The 21,504-nt window shown below is 52.9% G+C and overlaps 1 protein-coding gene across 6 annotated transcripts in view; it reads right to left on the bottom strand.

Moving 5' to 3' along the window:
- The window catches only part of ERBB4 (erb-b2 receptor tyrosine kinase 4), a 915,544-nt gene that overhangs the window by 248,049 nt on the left and 645,991 nt on the right, over positions 1-21,504 (bottom strand). For all 6 annotated transcript variants that reach the window (XM_064163916.1, XM_064163918.1, XM_064163919.1 and 3 more), the window contains exons 7-10: positions 12,938-13,079; positions 10,062-10,175; positions 8,549-8,675; positions 397-470 (exon numbers count right to left, since the gene is read on the bottom strand). In XM_064163916.1, coding sequence (XP_064019986.1) covers positions 397-470; positions 8,549-8,675; positions 10,062-10,175; positions 12,938-13,079 — 457 coding nt within the window. The remainder of the gene's footprint in view (positions 1-396; positions 471-8,548; positions 8,676-10,061; positions 10,176-12,937; positions 13,080-21,504) is intronic.

Genomic DNA, 21,504 nt, shown 5'->3' with positions numbered 1-21,504 from the left:
GGCTTCTCTGTCTTTTTCCAAGGCATAGTTCAAACTGTGTCAAGTGAAGACCAAGATCTCTCACCTGCTGGAGAGCAAGCTCTTGGCCTTCTGATCCTCATGTACCCCAAATGTGACAGGCCTGGAGTATTCATGAGCAAAGGACAACACCTCTGTGCCTATCACAGAATCATCATCATCATCATAGAATCGACCAGGTTGGAAGAGACCTCCAAGACCATCCAGTCCAACCTAGCACCCAGCCTGATATGGAAGTTAATGTGCATTAAACCTTTATGGTATCTACAGCACAGTGATGTTAAAAACCACCACCTCCTATTCTTCAGAAGATCCAACAAATGACAGCCACAAAGACAGAGTGAGGAGCTGAGAATGTAGAAAGCAGAAGTGTGTTACCTGTGATCTCCCGCACGGTTTGGAAGATGTTTAACTTCTCTGGATTGATTGCAGCAATTGTGTGATATGGGTCTCTGAAAGAGCAAAGGGACAAGTGTGACACTCTGAACAAGCCCAGACCTGGTTCTCACAGAATCACAGCAGTGGTCAGCTGGGAATAGCCCCTTGGGATCACCAACTCCCACCCAAAACCCTGCTCTGCAAGGTGCACCCTAAGCCATATCCCCAAGCACCACAGCCAAACCACCTTGAAACACAGCCAGGCTTGGGCACTCCACCACCTCCCTGGGCAGCACATTCCAGTGCCTCACCACTCTGGCTGGGAAAAATCCTTCCTCATATCCAGTCCCTGCTGCAGCTTGAGGCCATTGCCTCTTGTTCTCTGGCTAATGCCCTGTGAGAAGAGACCAGCACCAACCTCTCCACAAGGTGCTTTCAGGGAGCTGTACAGAGCCAGGAGGTCTCCCCTCAGCCTCCTCATCAGATTTATTCTGCAGGCCCTTCACAGCTTCCTTGCCCTCCTCTGCACTGCCTCCAGCACCTCCATGTCTCTCTTGTACTGAGGTGTGTCCTCAGCAGAGCAGAGTCCAAGGGACAATCCCCTCCCTGCTCCTGCTGGACACAGCATTTCTGACCCCAGCCAGGATGCCATTGGCTCTCCTGGTGCCTGGGCACACTGCTGAAATCAAAGCACACCACACAGAGAGCAGCATTCAGGAAGCCAAGATTTGCTTCTAGGCAGCAGGTACTCCAGAGTTCTTCAGATGTTTCAAACTTCTTCAGACTGTCAGCTTTGTGTCTACCTTCCTCTAAGTCATACTCAAAGAAACTCCTGCTGCTTAGACTCTTTCAGGTTTTAGTAAATGCTTCTGCTCGTGGAAAATGAAGGACTCTAAACACTATGGAAAGATCAACTTCAGAAAACCACAGGGTCAGAGGATTTCAGGGGCTGGAAGGGACCTCTGGAGATCTTTCATCCCAGCCCCCCTGCCACAGCAGCACCAGAGAATCCAGCACAGGTCACACAGGAACACATCCAGACAGGGCTGCAAAGGCTCCACAGAAGGACACTCCACAACCTCTCTGGGCAGCCTGTGCCAGGGCTCTGGCACCCTCACAGCAAAGCTGTTGCTGCTGTTGAGCTGGAACTTGCTGTGCTGCAGTTTGCATCCCTTGGCCCTTGTCCTGTGGCAGGGCACAAGTGAGCAGAGGCTGTCCCTGTCCCTTCCTTCCTGCCCCCCAGCCCTCAGCTCTTGATAGACATTGCTCAGATCCCCTCTCAGCCTTCTCTGCCGCCTAAGCAGCCCCAGCCTCTCCTCCTCAGGCAGTGCTGCAGCCCCTTCAGCACCCTTGCAGCTCTGCCTGGGACTCCCTGCAGTACATCTTCTCCAGGAACACCAGCTCCAGAGGTGCTGATGTGATATTGTCTTCCCAGCACTGACAGAACTGCTGCTGAAACAGAAAATGAGCCATAAGCAGAGCAAAGCCAGGAGCACACCAGCAGGCCTGGCACATGGCACCCAAGAGGTTCCCTTTTTAGGACACCAGAAAGCACAGCTGCTTTCCAAGCTAGGATCAGTGAGAGATGCTACAGTGTACAAAGATGAAGCTGGTCTTGATTTTAAGTGCACCATCATTTAATAAACATTTTTCTCTCTCTCTGATTTTGAAGGACTCAGGATTCTCCAGCTTCTGAAGAGGGTGGAAACGTCCCCAGGAACTGTGGAGCATGCATTTCCAGCTCTCCTCATTCTGCTCTCCCAGACACATCATGTGTGGAGCTGGAAGGAGCAGGTAATCAGCCAGGCTGTGTCTGGGGACAGGCCTCCACATGTCTGCGTGGAGGCAGATTGATGAGGTCACTTCTAACCTTCCTGGAGATGACTCCAGGTTGGCAGTAACAAAATGAGTTCCCGAACCTTACTGTGGACCCAGTGGACCCCAGAAACATCATATACACTTAACATTAACAGCCTGAGGCTCTCAGAACCAGATGCAGAGTCTGGGCTGTCTAACAGAAACACAGCACTTTGCAGGGCCATTAAAAAAGGAAAACTGTACTGAACGTGAAGCTGTTGGATTTCAGCTCCAAGTTCTAAGGTCAAAGGTAATAAATCTGCCTTTAAACCCCTTGAACAGCCAAATGCCTGACATGTCTCACAAACATACACAGCTGTAGACCAATGCACTCCACTCCTACCATTCTCATCAGCAGGGCTTTCAGTACCTCAGCAGTTCTTATTAGCAGGGGGGTTCAGTACAGTTTGCAGCTGAATTTTACAGTTCCAAGAATGAGAGTCTCAGCTCATGGCAAAGATGCAGGGAACATAAACAGCTGGGGAGCAGAGGGCTTGTTGCTCCTGCTGGGAGTCCAGGGCAAGGGGAAGGATGTAGCATTTGCTTCTAGTTGGGACTGTCCATGCTTAGAACTACAGCTCTCCTTGGTGTGTCTCAGCCCTTCACAGGCAGCCACACAAGCAGAAGGCTCTTTGGCTCAACCAGAAGAAAACAGTAGAGAGAAGAGCACTTTACCTGTGTGCTTCACCAGGGCATAAGTTTAAAAGGATCACAGAATCATAGAAAGGCTTAGGCTGGAAGAGACCTCAGAGATCATCTAACCCAACCCCCTGCCATGGCAGGGACACCTCTCAGCTAGCTCAGCTTACTCAAGGCCTCATCCAACCTGCCCTTCAGCATCTCCAGGCAGGGGCATCCACAGCCTCTCTGGACAATCCATTCCAGAGCCTTGCCACCCTCCTAGTGAAGAATTTCTTCCTCAGATCCAATCCAAACCTCTACTCCTTTGATTTCAATCCATTGCTCCTTGTCCTGTGGGTGGACACTCTTTACAAGAGTCCCTCTGCAGCCTTCCTGTAGCATCCCTTCAGGCACTGGCAGGCAACTTAAGTTCCCCCTGGAGTCTTCTCTTTTCCAGGCTGAATAACTCCAGCTCCCTCAGCCTGTGCTCACAGCAGAGGTGCTCCAGCCTCTCAAATCTTCTTTTAATACATAGTACTATAATTTATGCTGTGGGAACAACTTATCACTGTAGAACTGATTCTCCCCAGACCCCACCTGGAGTACTGCAGCCAGTTCTGGAGCCCCCATGACAAGAGGGCTGTGGAGATGCTGGAGAGTGTCCAAAGCAGGGCCAGGAGGATGCTCGGAGGCTGCAGCAGCTCTGCTGTGAGCACAGACTGAAAGAGTTGGGGCTGTGCAGGCTCGAGCAGAGGAGGCTCCCAGGTGACCTTCTTGTGGCCTTCCAGCATCTGAAGGGGGCTACAAAAGAGCTGGAGAGGAACCTTTTAGGCTCTGAGGGAATAACAGGACTGGGAGGGAATGGAGCAAAGCTGGAGGTGGGGAAATTCAGCCTGGAAGTGAGGAGGAAGTTGTTGAGCAGGAGAGTGGTGAGAGGCTGGAATGGGTTGCCCAGGGAGGTGGTTGAGGCCCCATGGCTGGAGGTGTTTGAGGCCAGGCTGGCTGAGGCTGTGTGCAGCCTGCTCTAGGGTAGGGTGTCCCTGGGCATGGCAGGGGGTTGGAACTGGCTGCTCCTTGTGGTCCCTTCCAGCCCTGACTGATTCTATGGTTAGAACTCAGTGTCCTCATACTTAACACTTGAACTGAGCTTTCTTCACAAAGAATGAGACAAAGTGGTGCAGGGTTTCCAGGCCACATGTCCTGTACTGGTATTCTTTTAGAGATAAGACAAAATACTTTAATCCTCTGCTTATAGACCATGGCTTAGAGATTGTTGTATGGTTTGATGGGGTCCTAGTTGATGGGAGGCTGACCATGAGCCACCAATGTGCTCTTGTCACCAGGAGGGCCAATGCCATTCTGGGGTGGATCAGAAGGGTTGTGGTTAGCAGGACGAGAGGTTCTCCTGCCCCTCTGCTCTGCCCTGGTGAGGCCACATCTGGAGTACTGTGTCCAGTAGTGGGCCCCTCAGTTCAAGAAGGACAGAGACCTGCTTGAGAGAGTCCAGCACAGAGTCACAAAAATGCTGAAGGGAATGGACCAGCTCTGTTAGGAGGAGAGCCTGAGGGAGCTGGGGCTGTGCTGCTGGGAGAGGAGACTGAGAGGTGACCTCATCAATGGTTAGCAATACATAAAGGTGAGTGGCAGGAGGCTGCAGCCAGGCTCTGCTGGGTGATGCTCAGGGACAGCACAAGGGGCAGTGGTGGAAGCTGAGGCAGAGGAAGTTTCATTTAAACATGAGGAAGAATTTTTTTCCCTGTGAGGGTGACAGAGCCTTGGAACAGGCTGCCCAGGGAGGCTGTGGAGTCTCCCTCTCTGGAGATATTCTAAACCCACCTGGATGTGTTCCTGTGTGAGCTGCTCTGGGTGACTGTGCTCTGGCAGGGGTTGGACTGGATGAGCTTTGGAGGTCCCTTCCAGCCCCTGACACTCTGCCACTGATTCTATGCAAGGTTGGGTTTGGTCCCTTTGAATCATTTTTTTAAACTGAGGCTCAGCTCATAACTTTGCAGCTAAGACAACTTCTGCCAGAAGAGCAGTTCTAATACTCAAAACTACAACTCCTGTCACTCACTGGGACAATCCCCAGGGAACTGCTCAGCTCCTCAGCTGCCTGCCCGGCACTGACTGCTGCACTCCTGTCCTGTAAGCTGCAGGGCAGTCATGTGGCCAGAGCAGAAAGTGACAGCCTCTGACCCTCTCTGATCTTCTCCAGGCTTTCAACAGGTTTGAGGCAGCATTTCCTTAAACCACTTAAACCAAAGACCTTCTTCCTCCCTATGCTACCTGAGCCTTTCACAATGGGCTCCCCGCTGGAGAGAGCAGGCCAGTTCCACAGTCAGAGCCCACATCTGCTGTCCTCTGGAGCATCACTGAGCTGTAGGACCCCACTGAAGTGGCTTTACAACTCTTTCTCACGGCTGGAGTCAAGCTGTAGCTGAAGCATTACAACAGTCACTACAGCATGGAAACAAGTTGTTTCTTTCCACCTCTCCTAGGAAGGAAATTTGAGCCAGGCAGCCTAGTGTCAACCTCTTTATGACAATCTAAACGCATCTGAATCCATGGAACGGCGAAAGAAAAGCCTGCTGGCACTGCTCCTGCTGGAATCCCACCTCAGACAATCTGCAGAGGGCTACTTCATCACACTTCTGCTGTGCCATAAAGCTGCAAACAGGGACTTGGTTTGGGAACCATATGCCAACTCTTGACAACCAGTTGCAAGCAATGTTGAACGCTCTGAGGAACCCAAGGTGCAATTAAAAGTTGAAGGTTACACAGTGATATAAGCACTTGTGTACTTAACACACCACTGAATACCTTCATGCTCACTGCAACAAAAGGGGGAAAGGGCTTAGAGTTACTTGTGCATTTTGACCATTTTGATCATCTTAATGGGCCCAGAAACACCTGAAAGTATCCTTGTAACTCACCACAGATGATCACAACACAAAGGATTGAATCAGGGACAAGATACAATTGTAAGTGTGCTCTCTCAGTGACAGAAAGAATAGGAAGCAGGATGGCAGCCACTTGTACTGCACCTCAGCTGCCTGTGGAAAGCTTTCTCCTGCAACGAGGTATGGAATGTAAACATCAGGCCCTGTGATGGGAAGTGTCTTTGGGTCTTACAGGCTCCCAGGGGCCTAGGCTGAGAACTATAAGCAACCCACGCACAGCTGTCAGGGGGTGGAAACAGCCGGCCCCTGGGGCAGACACAGCCCCAGGGGGCTGACCTTGGCCAGCCCCCCTGGGTGGTACTCACAGGTTGTTTACCACAGCTAACCTATCTCTGCCCTGCACATAGCTTGGGGCCAATCTGTACTGTCCACTTCTGCTAGCCCCAGGCTGGTTGTGCACACCCCCTCTGGGGGCTATATAAACCGCTGTATTGCCTTAATAAATGGTACTGATGCACAGATGCATAGCAGCTGCTGTCTCGAGTCGTCAGTGCCCCGATCTCGCCTCTCGCCAGCCTCCGTACCCCGACAGCTGCCCACCCTGCCTGTCCCTTTTCCTTGCACACATCCCACCCTTGCAGCACTTGCACCACAGTCTGTCTCTTTTCCTTGCACACATCCCACCCTTGCAGCACTTGCACCACAGGCTGTCCCTTTTCCTTGCACACATCCCACCCTTGCAGCACTTGCACCACAGTCTGTCCCCAGTCTGTCCCTTTTCCTTGCACACATCCCACCCTTGCAGCACTTGCACCACAGTCTGTCCCTTTTCCTTGCACACATCCCACCCTTGCAGCACTTGCACCACAGGCTGTCTCTTTTCCTTGCACACATCCCACCCTTGCAGCACTTGCACCACAGGCTGTCCCTTTTCCTTGCACACATCCCACCCTTGCAGCACTTGCACCACAGTCTGTCCCTTTTCCTTGCACACATCCCACCCTTGCAGCACTTGCACCACAGGCTGTCCCTTTTCCTTGCACACATCCCACCCTTGCAGCACTTGCACCACAGGCTGTCCCTTTTCCTTGCACACATCCCACCCTTGCAGCACTTGCACCACAGGCTGTCCCTTTTCCTTGCACACATCCCACCCTTGCAGCACTTGCACCACAGGCTGTCCCTTTTCCTTGCACACATCCCACCCTTGCAGCACTTGCACCACAGGCTGTCCCTTTTCCTTGCACACTGAATCACAGAATTAACCAGGTTGGAAAAGACCTCTAGGATCGAGTCCAACCTATCACTTCACCATTCTAATTAACTAACCTATGGCACTAAGTGCCTCATCCAGTCTCCACTTAAACATCTCCAGGGATGGGGACTCCACCACCTCCTTGGGCAGCCCATTCCAACACCAATCTCTCATTCCATGAAGAACTTCCTCCTAACATCCAGTCTGAACCTGCCCTGGCACATCTTCAGACTCTGTCCCCTCCTGTTGCTGGGTGCCTGGCAGCAGAGCCCAACCCCACCTGGCTACAGCCTCCCTGCAGGTAGTTGCAGACAGCAACAAGCTCTGCCCTGAGCCTCCTCTGCTGCAGGCTGCACACCCCCAGCTCCCTCTGCCTCTCCTCACAGGGCTGTGCTCCAGGCCCCTCCCCAGCCTTGCTACCCTGCTCTGGACACTTCCAGTACCTCAACATCTCTCTTCAATTCAGAAGCCCAGAACTGGACACAATACTCAAGGTATGGCCTGACCAGTGCCCTGGTCCCGCTGGCCACACTGTTCTTGATTCGGGCCAGGATGCCATTGGCCTTCTTGGCCACCTGAGAACACTGCTGGCTCAAGTTCAGTTGCCTGTCAATCCCCAGGTCCTTCTCTGCCTGGCTGCTCTCAGCCACTCTGTCCCCAGACTGTAGCACTGCATGGGGTTGTTGTGGCCAAAGTGCAGAACCTGGCACTTGGCCTTGTTAAAACTCCTGGCACTGGACTGTGCCCATCTGTGCAGCCTGCCCACACATCCCACCTTTGCAGCATTTGCACTGTGCCCTCGCCCGTGCTGCAATGGCAAACACACAGCGCACCCAGCTGCAATCAGCAAGGCAGTAGCTACCTTCCTGTGTACCTTCCTTCAGGAGGAAACACTGCTGAGACATTTAAATACTGCTTCTGCACCTCCACATTACTAAGGCTTGCTCAATATTTAAACCATTCAGCCATGTTTAAACCACGCAAGCCACATTTAAACCAAACCGCTGGAGTTCAACGCCTGTGGGTTTTGCACTTGCTGCAGCTGAAACTTTGAACCTAGACTCCCAAGCTGCTTGCCAGGAGGGCAGCTTTTCTGCACAAACATGCAGTGCCAGGCACCCAGGCCATGGCAATGTGTGCTAAGTGAGGCACTCGCTCTGCATGTGGCTGCTGACCGAATGAAATCATAAGCAAGCTCATGGGAGGTAACTGCCCTTCCTCTTCTCTAGTCTCTAACCAGCCACTGTCATAAGGCAGGACCGAGGGGCTCCTAAAGTAAGCAGAGATCTCAGCTGTTGTGGCTCTTCCTAGAGCAAACAATCCTTCACAGCCTTTCTCTTCTGTAGAGGCTGAATGGCAAGAACCAAGATAATGCTTCCCTTCCTGATGGAAGGCTGAAAACTCATTTGTCCTGGATGTGCTGTTCATAAAGGATGCCTGTAGCCGTGGTTAAGAGGAGAGGTGGGCACAGCATTTCAGCTGCCACCATGACATAACACCTTCACATTCTGTCACTTACCCATGAATCCCAGTAACAAGAAAGATGAGGTTGCCATTGATCTTGGTACAGTTGATGAACTTGTCAATGTTGCTGGAGTCCACCGTCTGAGCTGACACTAAACTCCCCGTCCCAATGCCATCACATGCTGCCAAAACAAGGAGTTTGTGTAAAGCACTGGGCAAAGCCATTTGTGAAGCAGGAGGTGTTGGCTGTCTGGACACAAGTCTGCAGCTCTTACAGAGACAAAGCAGCAGAGGCAGAGAGCTGCTTAAACAGCAGTCTTTGCCCACATCACCAAAACAGCAGGTGATGGGTGCAAAGCTAAAGTACCTGCCACGTCCTGGCACACAGTCAAGGTGACCCAGACTAGACCTAAAGGCAGGTATGAACCACCCAAAACCCCACTGAAGCCAGCCATAAGCACACAGGTATAACTTAGCTCAGACTAGCCTGGTGGCCATTCACTTCTCTGTGCACTGCTTGCTGCTGAAGCTGAGAGGTCCTAACGCTCCCAGGGAGCAACCTTCTCCCTTGTATTTTCTGGGACATAGAAAGCATCCAGGAAATAAAACTCCTCCTGACTTCCATCAAAAATGTATCCTCCCTCCTCCAACAGCAGCTACCATCAGTGGCTCTGAACCTTTCACACACGTGATAGCCTTCCTTCTCACAGAGCAAGCACCCCCACGTGTGTATTTTCACACACAAAGCTACCCACCCAAGAAGAGAGCTGCTTACTGCAGGTAGGCAAAGGGATGCACATCACCTTCATGCACAAGTTAGCAAGTGGCTGCCCTGCTTTGATGTCTCTCTTTGGCTCTTTGGGCCACATGGACTGACTGCTGATTTACAGAACTGTTTCAGTAGCTCCAGTGTGAATTATCTTCCAGATGAGGACTCCACTAGGATGTAAAAATGGCATAGGCCCATGATGGTGCTTTGCTCCTGAGACCTTCAACAAAGCAGCAGAAAGCCTCCCTCGTGGAGCTTGGGACAGTAAAACAAGCTTTACATTTCACTCTTCTCCACAGCACAATGCTGACAAACTTCTAGTCTATGTTTTAGACACTTAGAAAGCCATGGGAGATTCTGGGGAAACAGAGATTCTTCTGAACAAGGGAGAAAGTAAATAAAACCCTTGTGTTGGAGTAGCAAGTATGAGGCACACCACAGACTGCAGCTTTAGCACAGCCCGCTTGGGAAGGACCAGAAAACAGCTCTAAAACACCACCAGGAACCACTTGTCCACAACATAACAGCTTAAAGAATTCTTTCAGCTCTCTCTAAAACCAGCAGAGAGACCCCTTTAATCTTTATCTAGTTCAAAGGCCTTGGTTTGGGTCTGCCACCATTACAGCTGAATCCATGTTCATTCTGTCGTACACAGGTCACACACAGCCTACAACAGCTCCAAGTTCTGCGGCTCTCCAAAGGCTTCAGTGCACTCATGAAGGGTGTCTCGTGCCACCCTGCTCTGCTCTATTACAGCACAGGCCACAGTCAGGAAAGGTTATCCTCAGCTCCTGCCTACCTTTAGGACAAATGTCAGTGCAGGGCTTGCACATCTTAATGCCATTTTCTTCCACCTCCATCTTGGAGCTCGGACATGCGCGGACACAAGAGCTGGAATCTACCACGAAGTTATCTGAAGAGAAAAGGAAGAGATTGGCAGAAAGTGACCCACTGGACTAAACAACAGCTGGGGCAGGCAACACGGGGCTGGGGTTTGCATCAGCCCATAATTATCAATCACCTCAGCACTGCCATGCTGCAGTAACAATTGCTGCTCAGTGCTCAGTCTGAGGTCTCTAAGCGAGCAAACGAGGAAGGCTGTCAGCAGCTTAAGAGCACCCACGAATTGCCAGGACTCATCTCCTCTCCTCCCCCAGTCTGGTTGTGGCATTATTTGTAGTAAAAAAAAGTGACAGTGATTGAAGATAAGTAGAAGGAGCTGCTCTGCCCTGTCTCTTTCAGTCACACACAGAGTATGCACACGTGGGAGAAAGCACTGCGGAGGACAATTCCTGCCTTGTCAAACAGCTGCCAAGGGCAGTGCAGACTGGTCCTACCTAACTGAAGGGCTACTACTGTCAAAACAGGAGGTAAGAAAGGAAGGAACGAAGGTCAATGAATATTTGGACACAGAATCATGTCTCTTAAGCAGGGCATGAACCACCAGTTTCCTTTAAATAAAGAACAACCAACCAACCAAATAAACACCTTGCTTCAAAAATCCTGGCCCTTTTCTACAGACAGAAGCAAGTCTGAAGGTTCCAAATCTGGATGTTGGGTTACATTATCATTCCATTTATTACAGATTCCTCATCCTTCTTATCTTCAAATTACAGATAAAAGAAGTAGTGCACACCACAATGAAAGAGAGAAGAATTTGGTCTCCCTCATTTTTCTTTCCAACTAATTAGCAGAGCCATTGACACTGCCCCACACAACATCCTGGTCTCCAAGCTGGTATAACATGGGTTTGATGGGTGGACAACTCAGTGGGTAAGGAACTGGCTTGATGGCCACACCCAAAGAGTGGCTGTCAGTGGGTGCATGCCCAAGTGGAGGCAGTGCCAAGTGGAGTCCCTCAAGGATCAGTACTGGCACTGTCTTGTTCAACATCTTCATACCTGCCATAGACAGTGATGCTGAGGCATCCTCAGCACCAAGCTGTGAGGTTGTGGCTGAGGGCTGGAGGGAAGGATCCATCCAGAGGGACCTGCACAGGCTGCAGAACTGGGCACAAGCCAACCTCAGAAGGTTCAACGAGGCCAAGTGCAGGGTCCAGAAGCTGGGTTGAGGCAATCCCAGGCACTGATACAGGCTGGGCAGTGACTGGCCTGAGAGCAGCCCTGAGGAAAAGGCCTTGGGGATGCTGGTGGCTGAGAAGCTCAGCATGAGCCAGCAGTGTGCACCTGCAGCCCAGAGAGCAACCAGAGCCTGGGCTGCATCCAGAGCAGTGTGGGCAGCAGGGCCAGGGAGGGGATTCTGTCCCTCTGCACTGCTTTGCTGAGACCACACCTGGAGCACTGTGCCCAGCTCTGGAGCCCCTGGGACAAGAAAGGTCTGGAGGTGCTGGAAGGTGTCCAGAGAAGGGCCACAAGGATGATCAGAGGGCTGGAGCTGCTCTGCTGTGGGGACAGGCTGAGAGAGTTGGGGCTGTTCAATCTGGAGAGAAGGCTCTGAGGAGACCTTATTGTGGCCTTGCAGTGTCTGAAGATGGCTACAAGAAAGCTGGGGAGGGACTTGTTAGGGTGTCAGGTAGGGATAGGACTGAGAACGGATGCAAGCTAGAGGAGGGGAGATTGGATGTTAAGGAGAAATTCTTCACCCTGAGGGTAGTGAGACACTGGCACAGGTTGCCCAGGGAGGTGGTGGAAGTGCCATCCCTGAAGGTTTTTAAGGCCAGGCTGGATGTGGCTGTGGGCAACCTGATCCAGTGTGAGGTGTCCCTGCCCATGGCAGGGTTGAAGCTGGACACTTCTTGAGGTCACTTCAACCCTGACAACTCTGTGACTCTGTGATTCTGCAATATAACCTTCTGGCACTACTCCAGTAGTTCATTTACACAGAGCAACCTAAAGCAGGAATGCAGACAGCAGTGCTGGAGAAAATAGAAACCTGGAGAATTCCTTTTCTTTAAGGAAATCACTACAGGGATACCTGGGGAGTGTCAGTCACCCAGATGTGGCTGCCTTTAGGACAGAATCCTCTGCTGAGCAGGTATGTCACCCGGGGATGGGGTGATCACCCTGAGAACTGAGAAGTGTCTCAACAAAGATATGATCATCCTGAACGATCTGCCTGGTGTGTCAGCTCTGCCCACTGCCAGCAACTGACCAGGCACTGTGATGAACCGCAGACAGCAAAGAGGGGTGGAGGCCACCTGCAAGCACACAGGAAGGACTCCCTGGAATGAGACAAGTGTGTGGGCCAGGAGGAGCTTGGATGAATGAACCAGGAACAGTAAAAAGCTCTAGGCTATGCCACCTTACTGAGGAGAACATCACTGGGGACATCTCAGGCTGGAGGACATCTCTCTCACCACCACCACCATCAAAGAAGGACCATGGAGTGGTAACCATTTCTCCTGGTCCCTCTTTCTCCAACCTCTCTCTCCTTCCCTTTTCTTTGTCTGTTTTCTCCATTCTCCCTCTCTTTAATAAACACTCTCGTCGTGAGATATGGTCTGGTCTGTGTCTTAGTGGGGGGAAGGTGCAAACAGCGCCAGCCTCCAGACACAGACACTTCAGCTGGCACACACCTTACCGGCTGCAAGCAGCCGAGGAGTTACTGGGGTGCTGCGCCGGGCACTTAGCTCTTCCTCTCTGACTGTCGTGCACGGCTGCTGAAATGCAGCTGACACCTTCCCCCAGGGCAGAAGGCAGCGATGGCAGCACTTACGTGGGCACTTCTTGACGCAAAAAGCCCCATAGGTGTACTTGGCGTTGTGGTTGTGCTCCAGCTGGAAGGTGGTCGGGTTGTAGACAAAGGTCTGGGGGCACTGCGTGACGCAGGCGCCGCTGTCGTTGAAATTCATGCAGGCCTGCAAAGGAGGGGAGAAGAGAGCGCTGCGGGAGCCGTGCAGCTGCGGGCGCCCTGCCGCGGGGGCCGTGAGCCGCGGGGGCAGTGCGCGTCTGCGGCGGCGCTGCGGAGCGCTGGGTGCGCGCAGGGCACTCCGCAGCCTGCGGCGCTGCTCCGGCCCGCGCCCGCGCTCGGGGACGGGGAGGGAAAACCGCGGGAGGGAGGGGAAGCCGCAGGGAGCTGCACGGACTGCACCGCCCTGGCGGCCCCGCACCGCGGCAGGCGGCAGCGGCAAGGGACGGCGGCCGCAGGGCACAGCCCTGCATGCCAGCCCCTCCGCTCGGCAGGTGATAACGGCAAGTGCCACGGCCCTGCATGCCAGCCCCTCTGCTGGGCAGGTGACAGCACAAGTGCCACGGTCCTGCATGCCAACCCCTCTGCTGGGCAGGTGACAGCACAAGTGCCACAGCCCTGCATGCCAGCCCCTCCGCTCGGCAGGTGACAGCATCCGCAGGGCACAGCCCTGCATGCCAGCCCCTCCGCTCAGCAGGTGACAGCACAAGTGCCACAGCCTTGCATGCCAACCCCTCTGCTGGGCAGGTGACAGCGGCAAGTGCCACAGCCCTGCATGCCAACCCTTCTGCTGGGCAGGTGACAGCGGCAAGTGCCACAGCCCTGCATGCCAACCCCTCTGCTGGGCAGGTGACAGCACAAGTGCCACAGCCCTGCATGCCAACCCCTCTGCTGGGCAGGTGACAGCGGCAAGTGCCACGGCCCTGCATGCCAACCCCTCCGCTCGGCAGGTGACAGCACAAGTGCCACGGCCCTGCATGCCAGCCCCTCTGCTGGGCAGGTGACAGCACAAGTGCCACAGCCCTGCATGCCAACCCCTCCGCTCATGCCCACACCATTTGGCTCTCGACGCTGCTGCCTGTGTCCCGGACACAAGGCTCATGGCACTGCCCTGCTTCATGCTGCCTACAGCCTAGAGACCATCAGCTGGCACTGCCCTGCCCCTCACTGCTTCTAAGAAAGCAGGAGCTGCTGCTGCGACAGTGCCCCCATTTTGCAGGCAGGGCAGTGGTGGTCTCCCTTCTCTGTGATCCGTATTTTACCTCTTGCTTTTCCCTCCAATCTTCCCTCTGCTCTGTTTTCAGTCTAACAAACCCAGTTCACAGAATCACAGAACCACAGCACCATGCAGGCTGGCACAGACCCTCAGGATCACCAAGTCCAACCTACAACCCTACTCTACAAGATTGACCATAAACCACAGCCCTAAGCACCACATCCAAACCACCCTGAAACACCTCCAGGGTGGGTGACTCCAGCACCTCCCCGGGCAGCTCATCCCAGTGCCTGACCACTCTCTCTGTGAAAACCTTTTCCTTAATGTCCAATCTAAACCTCCCCAGCCTCAGCTTGAGGCCGTTCCCCCTTGATCCGTCTCCAATCACCTGTGAGAAGAGCCCAGCATCTGTTTGCTGTCGCCTCGCGTTTGCTTGCTCCGAGGGAATTGCTGGACCCTCGGCACGGCTACTCCCAAGCCGCTGCTGGCCAGGGCTGGTAAGGGCAGCAGCAGGCCCTAACGCTGGGTTGTTCTGGTGTGGTTATTTTTGGCAGTGGCTCTGTTTGGATTTGGGGTTTATTTTTCTGTCAGTTTTTTTGTTTGGTTTGTTCGTTTGCTTGTTTGGGGGGGGTTGGGGTTTGGTTTTAGTTTGGGGTTTTACCCTTTCAGTTTACAATACAGTCTGGTTTGTGCACACCTGCTTGCCCAGTCAGGCATGGGGTGTGCAGTCTTACTGCATTCCTCCTGGCAGCTCCCATTTCTGGCTAGGACCTTGGCACATCCCTGACCTGGGTTCCTAGTTTGGAACAGAGTTGCCTGTTGCAGCCCTTCCAACAAAACCATGACCTGGCTGCACTTTGTTTCCTAACTGTTGCTACCAGGAGCAATCCACTAACTCCCAGCTGCAGAGAACGTTCTACCGCCGCCAGGGGCAAGCAGCTATTCACCGCGGGCTGCACAGATGTCAATGACTCTTTCAGAGGTCTGGTCCCAAGATCTCTTACAGCAGGAGCCCATCCTCCGGCGGCAAACTGGAGCTTCCAATTAGGAAGTGCGAGGCATAAGGACTGCTTTTGAGCTAGCACAGGAGGGGGTCATTTCCCTCAGTGGCAATGTTAACGAGGTCACTGGCTTCACACACTGAGCAACGACAACAGGACTTTGTGTCGCTTAGCATTCGTGTTCAGCCACCCGCCGCTGCCAGAGGACAGCGCCCGGACCAGCGCAGAGCCAAGCTGTGGATGAAGTAATGGTACGCAGGGAGAAGTGACCATGCAAGATGGGCAGTCAGCAGTAGAAAAGCCCCACCGACTTTGCTGGCCCTCATCACCACGTACCACGGCTCTGCTCCTACCCACAGCTCAGCAAAAACAGGGCCAGTAATATTCACAGCGCCAGTGTCAAGCGAACAGGAGAGCCACAGCCTGGCTTGGAACCCCCTAGCAGCGTCAGCAGCCAGCGCTACCACCAACACAGGTACTGCTTCCTACCAACACGGCCTTCAGAAGTCAAGCTGCCTCGGAAGTTCTAGTCCAGGGCTGAATCCTTCTGGTCCCTTTCTAGGTTGTGACAAACACAGGAGGCTTTGAACCTTTAAAGAGTCAGGCGTACCAACGAGTGTGCCACATGCCCTCCTCCCAGAGCTGGGACTGAGAGAATCACACAGCAACCTCCAGGCTGGCAAAGCCCCTCAGGATCACCAAGTCCAGCCCAGAACCTGCTCTGCAAGGTGCACCCTAAGCCATATCCCCAAGCACCACAGCCAAACCACCTTGAAACACAGCCAGGCTTGGGCACTCCACCACCTCCCTGGGCAGCACATTCCAGTGCCTCACCACTCTGGCTGGAAAAAATCCTTCCTCATGTCCAGTCTAAACCTGCCCTGCTGCAGCTTGAGGCCATTGCCTCTTGTTCTCTGGCTAATGCCCTGTGAGAAGAGACCAGCACCAACCTCTCCACAAGGTGCTTTCAGGGAGCTGTACAGAGCCAGGAGGTCCCCCCTCAGCCTCCTCTTCTTCAAACTAAGCAGCCTCAGCTCCTTCAGTCTCTCCTCATATGTCAGTAAGATCCTCTGCTCTGTTGCTTTTACTCACAGTCCTTATTTCCATTCAGATCAGGACCAGCAGGACCAAGGGAGGTCACTTGTGATGTCAGAAGATATCAGAAGGGCAGGGCTATTGAAACAACCAAAAGAGAAGGACAAACTCCCCTGCTGAAAATGACACACAGGCAGTTCCAAGATGAAGACACTGTCCTGCAGAGGTTCACAGAATGGGTTGGGTTGGAAGGGACCTTAAAGATCATCTAGTGCCAAACCCCATGCCATGGGCTGAGACACCTTCCACTAGACCAAGGCCTCATCCAGCCTGGCCAGGGAGGAGGTTTCCAGGGCGTCCCTGGGCAACCTGTTCCAGCATCTCTCCACCCTCACTCTAAAGAATTTCTTTGTAATATCCGACCTTAATCTTCTCTCTTCAAGCTTCAATCCATTCCCTCTTGTCCTGTCACAACAAGCCCTTGTAAAAAGTCCTTTACTGGCTTCCTATGGCCCCTTCAGACACTGGCAGGCTGCTCTAGGGTCTCTGAAGCCTTCTCTTCTCCAGGCTGAACAGCCCCAAGTCTCCAGTCCATCCCCATCAGGGAGGTGCTGCTGCCTATGACCACCTTTGTGGCCCTTCTCTGGACTCACTCCAGCAGTTCCATGTTCTTCTTGTGCTGGGGACACCAGAACTGGATGCAGTACGCCAAGGGGGTCTCATGAGAGCAAAGCAGAGAGGGCAAATCATAGAGTGATTAACTCTGGAGTACTCTGCACTGGTTAGACCACACCTTGAGTACTGTGTTCAGTTCTGGGCCCCCCAGTTTAGGAGGGACATTGAGATGCTTGAGTGTGTCCAGAGGAAGGGCAACGAGGCTGGGGAGAGGCCTTGAGCACAGCCCTACGAGGAGAGGCTGAGGGAGCTGGGATTGGTTAGCCTGGAGAAGAGGAGGCTCAGGGGAGACCTTATTGCTGTCTGCAACTACCTGAGGGGTGGTTGTGGCCAGGAAGAGGTTGCTCTCTTCTCTCAAGTGGCCAGCACCAGAACAAGAGGACACAGCCTCAGGCTGTGCCAGGGGAAATTTAGGCTGGAGGTGAGGAGAAAGTTCTTCACTGAGAGAGTCATTGGACACTGGAATGGGCTGCCCGGGGAGGTGGTGGAGTCGCCGTCCCTGGAGCTGTTCAAGGCAGGACTGGACGTGGCACTTGGTGCCATGGTCTGGCCTTGGGCTCTGTGGTAAAGGGTTGGACTTGATGATCTGTGAGGTCTCTTCCAACCCTGATGATACTGTGATGCTGTGATACTGTGATACAAGCTAAGCTAAGCTAGGCTGCTGCCCATCTTTTCTGCTTCTTTGAACCATGCATTGCAACAGCTGTCAGCTTCTCATGGACCCAGGTTATTCTAGTTTTTTTCTTGCAGAGACAGGCAGAGTCAATCACTCCTTTAGTAATCACTGGATGGAAAGTCTGCCCTACAGATTACCGCTCTGCCACTTTCCTGGCCCCACTAAGCACCTGACCAGGGCCTGCTCTCCATTTCAAGTTCTCGATCCAGTTTGGTTGGGAAGCCAGGCAGGAGCATCTGCAGGGCCTGGGTTTAGCATGCTTGCCTGCACTTGTGGCACACGATGATGATGATCTTGCTTTCAGAGCTGAATATGCAGCATATGGAGGAGGATGGATAAATTTGGTCTAAAAAACCAAAACCATATTTACAACAGGATGCTGCTGCAAGCTGCCACAGTATGCTTCAGGATTTGTAATGCTCCACAAAATGTCTTGTACTTATTAATAAATACTGACTCTGCTTCCTCAGCACATTTTTCACACCTGCTGTTGACTGCAGAGGTGCTTTGCCACGCACACGACAATGCTCTGATGAGGGTTTGCGAGCAGAGCACAGCACTGCTCTCTGGAGAGCTGGTGCTGCTCAGGAAAAGCTCATCTAGAGCACTGGGGAACTTTTAATTTAGGACTGTAGTGCTCTATGTACATTTGGAATTGCTTCAATAACTTATGCAAGCTTCTAGCAGTTGGTGTTAAATGATGCTAATTTGTGAATGGAAGCACAGGAAAACACACAGGGAAAACCCCAAGTACTGTATCTCAGCTGCCAGCTAAGCACAAGAAGGCCAAGTGTAAGATCCTGCACCTGGGTGGGTGCAATCCCAAGCACAGCTCCAGGCTGGGTGGGGAATGGCTGAGAGCAGCCCTGAGGAAAAGGTGCTGGGGGTCTGGGCTGATGCAAAGCTCCACAGGAGCCTGCAGTGTGAGTGCAGCCCAGACACAACCCTGTGCTGGGCTGCAGCAAGAGCAGTGTGGGCAGCAGGGCAGGGAATGGGATTCTGCCCCTTGGCTCTGCTCTCTTCAGACCCCACCTGCAGTACTGGGTGCAGTTCTGGAGCTCCCAGCACAGGAAGGACATGGAAGTGTTGGAGTCAGTCCAAAAGAGGCCCCCAAGATGCTGAGAGGGCTGCAGCAGCTCTGCTATAAGGACAGGCTACAGGAGTTGGGATTCTGCAGTCTGGAGAAGAGAAGGCTTGGAGGAGACCTTGGAGTGGCATTGTAGGATTTGAAGGAGGCTACAGAAGGGCTGGGGAGGGACTATTGACAAGATCTGGTAATGACAGGATGAGGAGGAATGGGTTTGAACTGGCAGAGGGGAGGTTTAGACTAGATGTTAGGAGGAAGTTCTTTACAGTGAGGGTGGTGAGACACTGGCACAGGTTGCACAGGGAGGTTGTGGCTGTTCCCTCCCTGGAGGTGTTCAAGGCCAGGTTGGATGAGGCCTTGAGTGACCTGTTCTAGTGGGAGGTGTCCCTGCCTATGACAGGGGGTTGGAACTGGCTGATCCTTGAGGTCCCTTCCAATCTAAACCATTCTATGATTCTAACTGTCTGTAGACAGTTAGAGTTACTCAGGGTGTCTCCCAGCTAAGCACACCTGCCTACAGCCTACAGGGTTACTCAGGGTGTCTCCCAGCTAAGCACACCTGCCTACAGCCTACAGGGTTACTCAGGGTGTCTCCCAGCTAATCACACCTGCCTACAGCCTACAGGGTTACTCAGGGTGTCACCCAGCTAATCACACCTGCCTACAGCCTACAGGGTTACTCAGGGTGTCACCCAGCTAATCACACCTGCCTACAGCCTACAGGGTTACTCAGGGTGTCTCCCAGCTAATCACACCTGCCTACAGCCTACAGGGTTACTCAGGGTGTCACCCAGCTAATCACACCTGCCTACAGCCTACAGGGTTACTCAGGGTGTCACCCAGCTAGTCACACCTGCCTACAGCCTACAGGGTTACTCAGGGTGTCACCCAGCTAAGCACACCTGCCTACAGCCTACAGGGTTACTCAGGGTGTCACCCAGCTAAGCACACCTGCCTACAGCCTACAGGGTTACTCAGGGTGTCACCCAGCTAATCACACCTGCCTACAGCCTACAGGGTTACTCAGGGTGTCACCCAGCTAAGCACACCTGCCTACAGGGTTACTCAGGGTGTCACCCAGCTAGTCACACCTGCCTACAGGGTTACTCAGGGTGTCACCCAGCTAAGCACACCTGCCTACAGCCTACAGGGTTACTCAGGGTGTCACCCAGCTAAGCACACCTGCCTACAGCCTACAGGGTTACTCAGGGTGTCACCCAGATAAGCACACCTGCCTACAGCCTACAGGGTTACTCAGGGTGTCACCCAGCTAAGCACACCTGCCTACAGCCTACAGGGTTACTCAGGGTGTCACCCAGCTAAGCACACCTGCCTACAGCCTACAGGGTTACTCAGGGTGTCACCCAGCTAAGCACACCTGCCTACAGCCTACAGGGTTACTCAGGGTGTCACCCAGTGTGGAACAGTCCGGAAAACTGCCAGTCCCCTGCTGAATTTCTTTTACCTGGCTCCCGGGCCAGGAGTGAGGGAGAACACAGCCCCGGGTGCCTCTCTGCTGGGTCAGAACACCCATGCTGGCTGGGTTTCAGCCTGCATATTGCCCTAAGTGCCGCAGTTCCAAAGGCCTGGTGCTTACTTCAGGCTGCAGCACTACAGAACCTACCCTGCAGAGAACTTGCTCTCAACCTTTGAAGACAGCACAGCAGCTTGAAGAATGCTCCTCTGATGTTCCTGAGCAGTCACACAGAAACAGCAACTGCATTTTCCCTCTTCCCTTCGCTCATTTACATGTCTGAGACAAATCATTATGTTCCCATCTCCCTGCCTCAAAGCCAACACTGCACTTGCCGTGCTTTTGAAGCAGGACACCTATCACGGGCAGATGATATCTGAGCAGGGAGCAAGTTCCAGGCTCAGCCTGGGAAAGAAACATTTTTGCTGGTCCACTTTGATCCACTCGCTTACACTACTGCAACATGCTCGAGTTTCCAGAGCATACAACCCCTCCTCCCACTCCTACTGCCAGATGATTAAAGGAAAATACCCAGCTTAGTATGTTTGTCTCTCCAATCACTTGAGAGGAGATCTCATCAGTGTATACAGACATCTGAGGGGTGGGTGTCAAGTGGAGGGGGCCAAGCTCTTTACAGTGGTCAGCACCAATAAGCCAAGGAGCAAGAGCTACAAACTGGAACAGAGAAGGTTTCAGCTCAACATGAGGAGAAACTTCTTTACAGTGAGGGTGACAGAGCCCTGGAGCAGGCTGCCCAGAGAGGCTGTGGAGTCTCCTGGAGACTTTCCAAACCTGTCTGGATGCATTCCTGTGTGAACTACACTAGTGGATCCTGCCTTGGCAGGGGGGTTGGACTGAATGATCTCTGGAGGTCCCTTCCAACCTCTGAGGTTCTGTGATTCTTTAGGCTTCAGTTTGCCTCCCCTCAAAACATCAGCCAAAGTTCTCTGCAGCCCAGTGTGATGAGCTGTTTGAGGTCAGTGTGGACTTCTGAAGCTGCCCACACCACTGCACAAATGGACTAGGAAGAAGACAAAGATATACAGGTTCTCTTTTGGGTTTTTTAAGGAAGAAGTTAGCTTTTTCCTCTTGCACACACAGCAGCATGCATATGAGGTATTTTCATAGATCCATAGAATGGTTTGGGTTGAAAGGGATCCTAAAGATCATCCAGTTACAACCTCCCTGCCACAGACAGGGACACCTCCCACTGGCCCAGGCTGGTCAAGGTCTCGTCCAGCCTGGCCTCGAACACCTCCAGGGAGGGGACATCTCCATCCTCCCCAGGCAACCTGTGCCATGCATGTTCATTAAGAAGTATGCCCAATAAAAAGATGGGTTTAAATCAAGCCTGGCAGTAACAGGGAAGAGCTTTCAGAGAGAAGGCAAATGGTGCTCTTGGCTTTTACAGAAAAAGCAGGCAGCAGCTA

The sequence above is a fragment of the Pogoniulus pusillus genome, chromosome 24, assembly GCF_015220805.1.
Source record: "Pogoniulus pusillus isolate bPogPus1 chromosome 24, bPogPus1.pri, whole genome shotgun sequence".
Classification (NCBI taxonomy): Eukaryota; Metazoa; Chordata; class Aves; order Piciformes; family Lybiidae; genus Pogoniulus; species Pogoniulus pusillus.
The sequence above is the reverse complement of the archived record's forward strand: the minus strand, read 5'-3'. Positions and strand labels throughout refer to the sequence as shown.